The sequence below is a fragment of the Anas platyrhynchos genome, chromosome 2 (genome assembly GCF_047663525.1).
Source record: "Anas platyrhynchos isolate ZD024472 breed Pekin duck chromosome 2, IASCAAS_PekinDuck_T2T, whole genome shotgun sequence".
Lineage (NCBI taxonomy): Eukaryota > Metazoa > Chordata > Aves > Anseriformes > Anatidae > Anas > Anas platyrhynchos.
The window spans coordinates 138,031,646-138,041,363 of record NC_092588.1 but is presented as its reverse complement, the minus strand read 5'-3'; the positions used below and the strand labels follow the sequence as shown (position 1 = coordinate 138,041,363).

Here is a 9,718-nt window from a genome sequence, read left to right as displayed (position 1 = left end):
GCTGATCACCGCAGCAGCCAGCCTGGGTGTAATGGCTTTGTTGGGAATGGGCTGGCAGTCTTGATTTTTAGCATGGAGAGGAGATTGCATTATAACATAAATGGTACCCAGGTCTTAATTACAGTGACTTGATGCTATGGCAAGCCACTTCAGGAAAACCAAAGTCCCATTGTGAAAAGACGTTTCCACATTTTCCTTAACTTTGTTCTAAAGTACTGAGACCTCCAGTGCGCAACTTTTCAGCCCATTGGTTTTCCGTTCTTGGTTTCCTTGGAAAAAAATATTTTTCCTTGAGATGTAAGGATGCTCTGGTAACTAAAGCACTGGTCCAGCACTCACCATCCCAGGCTGTGTTCCTGGCTAACACACGGTGTTCGTGGACAGCTCTGCACAGGGGCTCACCCTGTGCTCTCTGTTCTGCTTGCTTACACCGTGATTTCTGTGGCTGGCTCATGGGCCTTCTCTGAGAGAAAGTCTGCAAGTCTCGAGTGAATGAGCACAGAGACTCCTGGCAATCTGCAAGAGGATAAAACTAAGCAGTAAGAAGGTAAGCAGGACCTTGCTTTAAGAAGCAGGCTTATCCTAGCTGGAGTAAGGGTATGCTCGGCAAGCCAGTGCCCAGGTGCCACCCGGAGTCACCATGGCTTGACAGAGCGCGATGGGTTTGTGTCTCTTTGAGGACAGGAGAAGAATTGCTGCCTCCCCAGCATGTCACACAGCCGTTGCAGTGGAGGTTTACGCACGTCCTGATGTCATGAAAACCTCCCGGGTTCGAGATGACTAAACACAGCACCCCAAGGGCCCAGCTCCAGCCTGAGACTGACCTGTCTCTCCTGGCACAGCTTTTTTTCTTCCTGCAAGGACAGAAGAGCGGTGTTGAAAGCCCTCTCCTGTGGGGTGAAGAGAGCGATGAGATATAAATATAATCCTCCAAATGTGCTCAGCTGCCTTCCTGGGTCTTGAGCGGCAGCCCTTTGCTAAGGGAACGGGCGAGCTTGTGTCAGTACCAGATAAAGAATTTTTTAAAGACAGAACATTAAAGAAAAAAAAATAATAAAGAAAGGAAAAGGGTGGGTGGGGGGAGATATTTACGAATGTGTGAAATGGGAGCTTTATCAGGAGTTTTGTGGGGAGATAAGGAGCTGGGCTGGCCCATCTCTGCACAGTGCGGACACACTCACTGCCTTTGAGTCTCTCAGGAAAGAGCAAAAGGAGCTGCTGACATTTCTGCTTAAAAGGAAGAATCAATGAATCTTTGTTTCCCACTGCCTGCTTGTTTGACCTTATTGTGTTGTGGAATAGAAAAGAAAGAAAAGAGAACGGGTAAGGGGAGAGGGGATTCGTGCTAATAAAATCCAAGACAAGATCACAGCCCTCTGATCATCACTGGAGATGCTATTATTTGGTTGCTGTCCTATTTGCTGCCATTGCTCATTTCGGATTCCTGCCTTGCTGTAATAAGTCACACTCTTTCCAGCCATCATCCCTGTATTGACAGGCAAATGTCACCCACGTTTGATTGACGTCCATTGCTCCTGAATACAGAAGTATGATTTAGGAATCAATTCTGTTTGTTTATTTAAACAGCTCTTTGTGTACCTTGTGTATTTGTGAGCAGGACAAGTTGCTTAATATTTTCTCCGGAGAAATGCCACTAATATTGCACATTCACCTTCCTACCCTGTCACAGAGGTGCCCACCAGCTCTTGGGGGAGGAGAAACCTTTCACCAAAGGAAGAAAAAAAAAAAAAAAAAGACTCAACAAAACACTTTGCTGCCGTGAAGTTAAGCCGGAGAGATGCTTTCTCTCAGGTCCAGGCATCTGTTGATCTGCAGATGCCCCACGCTTTCCTTCGGCTTCTGAACGAAAGGGAACTCTTTGCCTTGTGTCACTTTGTTAGCAAAGCAGTGGCTGGCTGTGACACCGGGAAACACTGCAGCCGGTTATGTGCACGTCACCTTCACTTTATGAACAGAAACTTCTCCGCATTGATAATTGCAATTGGGGAGGGGGGACAAGGGAGACCCGACACTGTGAGAGATGCTGATGTCTGCTACCGCGCGTGCTGGGAGGCATATTGTCAAATAACTTCCACTTGGACACCCGGTAACTGTAAAGCATCCCCGCGTTTGCAGTGATATTTCCCAGCAAGTGCTAACATGGCAGGGTGGCCTCGGGGATGCGTTAAGCAGGAGGTGGATTGACCTTTTAATTCTCGATCGGTGACCTGAAGGGTGCCCAGAGGCTGCTAAGCAGATCTCTTCCTTTCGGTCTAGCTCCAGAAAGAGCTGTCATCAGGCGATGCAGCTAGCGAGTGAGCCTCACGATTTCACTGCTCATCCGTTCACGGAGGGAGGAGGGGGGGGGGGGACCGGGGAGGGGAGAGAAAAGGGAGGGGGGGAGGAAAAAAAATATATATTTCCCACACTGCCAGAGTAATGCCAAACTCTCTGTGAGTGGGAAGAGCAGAGCAGATGCTGGAATGAGATGCCAAAGCAGCTCCCCTTTCCCCTGCGCTTTTGGGTGCCTATAAATTGCTCCAGCGCGCTCGTCAGCCTCCTCCTCTCCTGGCAGGTGGCACCCGGGCAGGATCCCGCTCGGCTCCGGCTCCGGCAGCGCTCGGCGGTGCGGGCTCTCGGCAGCAGCAGCAGCAGCAGCGGGGCTGAGCCCCATCACCTCTGCGGGGAGAGAGGAGGGAGAGAGCAGAGAGCGGGGCGACCGCGGCAGGCAAGTCCCAGGGAAAGTTGACTCGGACTGACTGGCACAGCGTGCGGAGAGAGGAGGAAAAAAAAAAAAAGAGAGGAAAAAAAAAAAAAAAAAGTCGATCGCCAGCGGGAGCATAAAAGTGAGGGCGGCCGGCGAGCAGGCAGCTCTCCTTCCTTCCTTCCCTCTGTCCGTCCATCCGTCCGTCCGTCCATCCCTCCTCCATCCATCCCTCCTCCTGCCCCCCCGGGCCCTCCGGGTGCCCCGCAGCCGCCTCCGCGGCGCAGCCCCCCCCCAGGGGAGCCGGGCTCGCTCGGGCTCGGCTTTTTTTCGGCTCTGAGGAGGTCCCCGCTCAACCAGCAAGATTTTGTCCAAAAGCAGGCAAGAGGATCGCCCTGCGCTGAGCCGGCTGGTGGGCAGCAGGCGGCGGCTGATCGCGGCGGGCGCGCTGGGGGTGGTGATGGTGCTGCTGCTGGTGGTCCTCATCCCCGTGCTGGTCAGCTCGGCCGGCACCTCGGCGCACTACGAGATGCTGGGCACCTGCCGCATGGTCTGCGACCCCTACGGCGGCACCAAGGCGCCCAGCACGGCGGCCACGCCCGACCGCGGCCTCATGCAGTCCCTGCCCACCTTCATCCAGGGCCCCAAGGGGGAGGCCGGCCGGCCGGGCAAAGCCGGGCCCCGAGGACCCCCGGGGGAACCGGGGCCGCCGGGGCCGGTGGGGCCGCCGGGGGAAAAGGGCGAGCCGGGCCGGCAGGGGCTGCCCGGCCCCCCCGGGGCTCCGGGGCTGAACGCGGCGGGGGCCATCAGCGCCGCCACCTACAGCACCGTGCCCAAAATCGCCTTCTACGCCGGCCTGAAGCGGCAGCACGAGGGCTACGAGGTGCTCAAGTTCGACGACGTGGTCACCAACCTGGGCAACCACTACGACCCCACCACCGGCAAGTTCACCTGCTCCATCCCCGGCATCTACTTCTTCACCTACCATGTGCTCATGCGGGGAGGCGACGGCACCAGCATGTGGGCAGATCTCTGCAAGAACAACCAGGTGGGAGCCGGCAGGGGACGGGGGGGGGGTTCGGGGAGCCCCGAGGGGCCGGGGAGCAGGCGGGGAGCGGTACCCGGGCAGGGCCGGGCAGGGCCGGGCAGGGCCGAGCGCAGCCCCCCCGCTGCCAGCAGCCCCCGGCCCCGGGACGGCTCCTGCGGGCGGTGGCTCCTCGCAGGGAGCCGGGAACGGAGTTAACGAGGGCAGCGGCTAATTCAATTAGGAAATGTCTGCCTTAAATACTACGGGAGCAGGGAAACGAAGTGCCCCGTGGTATATTCACTCCCAGGTGAAGGCAGTCCCGTCCACCGCGGGGATACCGTTTTACCGGCAATTAAGACATTAACTCATTTTATTTTTTTTTGTCCCTGTTTATAACGCGTTTTAAGGTGTTTGCTTTCCCCAGACCTGCTACTTTTTTAAAAAATAAAATATTAAACGGAGCCTGGAGTCTAAGCGCCCCCAAGTATAACCGCTCCCGGTACCAGACATCAGACAAATTAAACCGATTCAAGGGGAAAAAATGTAAAAGGGGAGGGTTTCTAGGCATGTACGTGTGCATTTTTATGCTAGGATAAATACCTAGGTAAATAAAATTGTCTGAAATCGACAGCTGGGATGCGGCAGCGCTGCCTTTTGGTTACGGCCCGTGCCCGGGACGCGAGCCCCGCGTGGTGTGCGGGGAAGCTCGCAAGTTTTGCCAAAAAAAAATCGCTTAAACGGCGCCTGACGGGGCTGACACTGTAAAGTCGGTGTTTTCCAACAAAGCAAAAGCCGTCGGCAAGCGGGAGCCGTGGAGGCGAACACAGCTTTCCCACGCAGTGCCTCCGAGGGATGCCGAGGTGCCCGGCGCTAACACCTCGCCCGCTGCCTGCCGGCTCCCCGCGCGTCCCAGCGCAGCGCTGGGAGGCAGCAACATACACGTATATGCTGCCCGAGTGCTTTCATTTCCAGATAGATACACTGACACAGAGGCACGCTGAGAAGTCACCTGAGACCCTTCTGCCAGGCTTTAAGAGGAAAAAATTAGGCTGCCTCACCCATCGAGGTGAAATACTGGAAAACAGCACGCTGGGGTGTGCAGGACGTTTGTCCCCATTCCCATACCTGCACTTTACTTTCCAGGCTTTTGAATCCAGGTCCCTTTTCTCCCCCTTCAGCCACTGTCTCATGTCTTACAATGAAATGTCCGTTATATTCAGTGTCCATACGCTGACCTCACGACAGTCACAAACACGGTTTGAATTCGCTTTTACTATCCCCAGCAGTACAAAATTTTAGAGAAATCCACTAAGCAGCATTTAATTATGGTCTGCGTGGAAACTAGGAAAGTAATTTAAACCATTTATTTTTGCCAACACACAAGATAATGTCATTTTATGTGAAAGTTTGTCTCCTTCAGCTGTAGCCCTTTTACTCCTTTCCATTTTGCCCTTTCCATTTCTATTAGCACTACAGCCTCAGCTCACCTTATCTTCTTTGGAGGGCATTTCTAGGGTTAATGGCCCAGAGCCTTCAACTCCACCCTGCTAGTCATTAATCCAGACGAAATACCCTGTGCTTAGAATTGTTATTGCTAAAACACTAGCAAAATAGGTGCCCTCTGTAAACAATACCAGGCGATTGGGGATCAAGAAGTCCTGAAATAGATGTGGTTTATTATCATGCGATGCATCAGTTTAAATTTGCAGCCTGTCAAACCTCTGCAAGATTTTCAAGCCCTTCTCACTCATACAGGATGTATAAAGAAATGTATAAATAATTTCCACCTACAGTGATGTTTAAGCTGCATAATACCACAAGATCCTCCATGGTAAAGACATCCCCCCCCCGCCACCTTTTAACATTTCAATATTAATGTGAGTCCGTATCACATGAAAGTTTAATTTGGAAATTTATCATTTAAACTTTGAAAGGAATCCATAGAAATTTGTGACTTATAGCCTATTTTTTCAATTCAGAACAGATAAAATCCCACATATAGTACGCCAAGTCATGCATTATTACTTAGTTCAGGTTTGCAGTGCCACTAAATCACTTACTGCTCTGTAACTACACCAGAACAAAGACAAGCAACAAGCAGATGATGTGATATAAATCTCATACAACTAAGTTTAAATATTTTAACAAACGGGGTCAAATTATATATAAATGATTTGGAGACTTACAATGCCACAGACTATTCCTTGCTGGAAATCAACATACATCTACTTCCAGTTTGCTACTAATGTCAGATTTAATCAGCTGTGGAATAGCAAAGGAGAAAAAAAAAACAAAAAAAAAAAACAAAACAAAAAAACCCATATGTTTAAGTGAAAGTTGCAAATGAAATTAGAAGTCTTCCATTGCTTGTAAATTCCAAGAGCTCTCAAAGTAAACAGCGATTCGCCCATGATTTTTCAAATATGCATCTTTTACACTACACAGAAATTAAATGTTTGTTTAATGAAATGTGGCATTAACAGCTTTTCCAAGCCCTGACTAGATTACCTTACCTGCCTGTGTGCATTGGAGCGAGCATGTGGGTGTGTGGTTTTTTTTTATTTATTTCTCTTTACAGCATGATACTATTAGCAGCATGACAATAAATTGCCTCTGGAAACCCTCCAGCCTGGTACCAGTAGGGCCTCACTGTGGACCCTCACCAATGTCAATCAATTGTTCCGCTGGAATACAAGTCACACCAGCATAAAATGGGCATGCGACCACATTCGGTGCTCCCAACTCTAGCTCTTACTACACATGTATTTAAAAAGGCACAAAATATTTACGGGATATAAAATATGAAGCAGTTTTGTATTGATCAGAGGACTGAGAAATAGGCAGGTTATTGTTGTAGTTTCAAATACTGTATTGTAGGAGAAAATAAGCAGTGCCCGTAAGAAAAAACAAAAACTACAATGAACATTATTAGACATTGAAAGTGTCAATGTGTGCATGCTGAATCAAATCCTGAGGCTATGCTTTAATTTCACCATGCAGGAAAATTATCAGTTTTCTTAACCACTCCTTATGTATTTTATGTAGGTTCGAGCTAGTGCGATTGCTCAGGATGCTGATCAGAATTACGACTATGCCAGTAACAGCGTGGTTCTTCACTTGGAGCCTGGAGATGAAGTTTACATTAAATTAGACGGGGGAAAAGCACACGGAGGAAACAACAACAAATACAGCACATTTTCTGGATTTATTATTTATGCTGACTGATAACCAGTAAAAAGACCCACCAGACCAGTCCAAAAACGAAGCTCGCTCTTCTAAGCAATGGATTTGCGTGGCAAAAGTCAATGAAACAAGCACCCCAGCAGAGATCGACCACCGAACACCTCACTAGTGGGGAAAAAAGTCGAATGCTACCTGATGCACATCTGTACGACACAGAGAAACCTTATGTTAAAAAAAATCACTAAGCGAGTTAAACAGATGTGTGATCCACTACCGCCAAAGCAAATACTTCCTCATTGTTAGTGTCCATGTGAATGAAGTCCTACACAGGTCAAATTTTTATAGGAGAAAAAAATAAAAACAAACCACTAAAGACACTGAGCTACTTCTTCAGTGTATATGATACTTGGATGTGTTATGATCTTGCTGCTTTATCCATACTTCAGCTTTGGTTCTTGTGACTTACTCGCTAACAATGATGCTTAGAGTCCACTCATAGTGTGGTGAGGAATGATTTTACAATAAAAGGAAGAGGTAATCGAAATATACTTTCTCTCTCCAAAGGAATTGTTTGCCTTGTACTTTTCTTATTCTTCCACTTAAAACTAGAAAGTAATCAGCTTCAAGCCTTAACTCAATGTTCCTGCTTTGTAGGTTTACATTAGACTTTTAACATAAAGTCAAACCACCGGAGTTGTTTAAATTTTGTCTTCCCCTTAGCTATGTTCTAAAAGAAAAAGAGGGATAGAAGAAACACTTTTTTTTTTCTTTTTTTTTTTTTTCCTGAAATATTTAACAGCTGACAAACTATTCTATTGGACCAAATCCCCAATCACACTGAAGCCAATGGCAAAACTCCCATTGATGTTAGTGGAAAGAGGATTTGGCTCTTCATTTGTAAACATGTGTAAATATATAGTTAGCCAGTTTTACAGGCCCATTCTTGATGGTTAGTTGTGTAAATATTTAGCAAGCCTAGCATCCACATCCTCAGACCAAGGTCAAATGTTTTCTTTGCAGCAATTAGTCTTCATTAGTCCTTCAACACTTAGACTGCACTTGGGTACAATTTGTAATAAAATAGTAATGACAGCATACTGCAGATGTTCAACTAGAATTTTGTAGGAATGGGTCAAAACCTTAGGTTGTCTTCGGTGTCTTGTCTCACTGGAGTTGGTGAGATTACCCCCACAAAGGAGGAGTGGGAGATGTGACCTGAGGGAGAACGGTGGGACACGGACCTTTTCCGTGGTAGTTAGTCAGAGGTTTGTGGTAAGGCGTGCCTATGAAATGGACACAGATAAGCATACTACCAAAAATGAAAACACATATGCAAAGAAAGAAGCAGATATTTACTTGCAAAAGAAGCGTGTATTAAAACCTATTTTTCTCATTCATATATATAGATATATATATATTAAGGCTCAAAGAAAGAAGTTTAATACGTATAAAGGATTAATGGCTTGGAGAATTAAACTAAACACAGGTACTATGAGTTACATAGTTATAAAAATGCTTTAAAATCTGTCATTCCACTAATAGCCACAAAATACGTGTCATCAGAAATCAGATTTATTATTTGCTTTGGTTTGGGGAGGGGAGGCTGTCTATTTCTCTCAGGTTCAAACTTGCCGATTTCAATCTAAAAATTAAGCAAGGTCATTAACCAGCTCCTTAGCAGAGATGGTTTGGTTATTTTTAACATTTTGGCAAATTGAAGGTAACGTTTGTATAAAGTGTTACAGAGTAATAGAGGCTACCCCTAACATTGCAATTTCATGCAATTTGCCACAAGCAACCTTGTCTAATCTACTAGGGGTACAAACAGATTTATCTGCACTAGAACGCCAAAAGTGTCTGCCATTGAGACACAAAGCTCTCCAGTGCTGATTGCTCAGTAAAAGACGGACAGAGATTTTAAGAATCTCTCAAAATCTCGTTTGAATGAGTGAAGCTTTTCTTAAACAGAACATATTGCTCATTCTGTTTCTGTTTTTGAGTTGTCCAGCTTGAGAGATATGCTGAGGTAGTCTAGACTAAGAGGATCGCCAGTCTAACCCATTTAGGTTTTATAAAGGGACATCGTGCTGCAAGCTGCTTGTGTATTATCTCATCAGAATGGCTACGCTTCTAGTCTATAACAACGTGCCAAACTACATCTGCACATTGTAGTGATCGCTTTTTTTTTTTTTTTTTTCTACTACTTTAATAACAGACGTGTAACTGACCTCATGTCTGTTCAGGCCACAACTGCTTTCAATGCTTAGCCCACTCGCAGCAGTGTAGCTGGAGTTTGTCTGTGCAGCAGCAAACAGCAACGTGCCAAGCTAGAGATCATTTACAACTAACAACGCATATTTACTAAGGTATTTATTGGAAAAGGTCAATACTACAAGACATATAAGGTCAAATTTGAAGAAGCTTTCAAAATCAGGCTACCATTGCTACTGGGTATGATCTTTTTTTTTTTTTTTTCTTTTAGATAAATCACTTGCCCTGGTTTAAAGTTAGACAAGAGGAAAGAACACACTTTATGTGAAAAACACATATAAGGCAAACATTTCTTCCTTTTTCATCATATCTTGATATACTGATTTGTAAAGACTTATATCACAACCTTTGTTATAACTATTGCAACTCATTAAAACCGTATTATGTAATATATTTTGCCTTTTGGTGTTGCATCCTTGCAAAAAGAAGCTGGTCTGTATTGCAGTTTCACATGATCGCTGTGAGATTCCATCAATTCCCAATGAAAAACTAATCTGGTTAAAAAATAGACATCTGTAACAATACTACACACA

The 9,718-nt window shown here is 46.4% G+C and overlaps 1 protein-coding gene across 1 annotated transcript; it reads left to right on the top strand.

The window, feature by feature from the left end:
• The first annotated feature begins 2,449 nt into the window (after window positions 1-2,449).
• Window positions 2,450-9,578, top strand: C1QL3 (complement C1q like 3). The gene is made up of 2 exons (XM_027450705.3): window positions 2,450-3,752; window positions 6,777-9,578. Exons 1-2 carry the CDS (start codon window positions 3,165-3,167, stop codon window positions 6,954-6,956), a joined length of 768 nt encoding a protein of 255 aa, XP_027306506.2. The 5' UTR covers window positions 2,450-3,164; the 3' UTR covers window positions 6,957-9,578.
• Window positions 9,579-9,718: the final 140 nt, after the last annotated feature.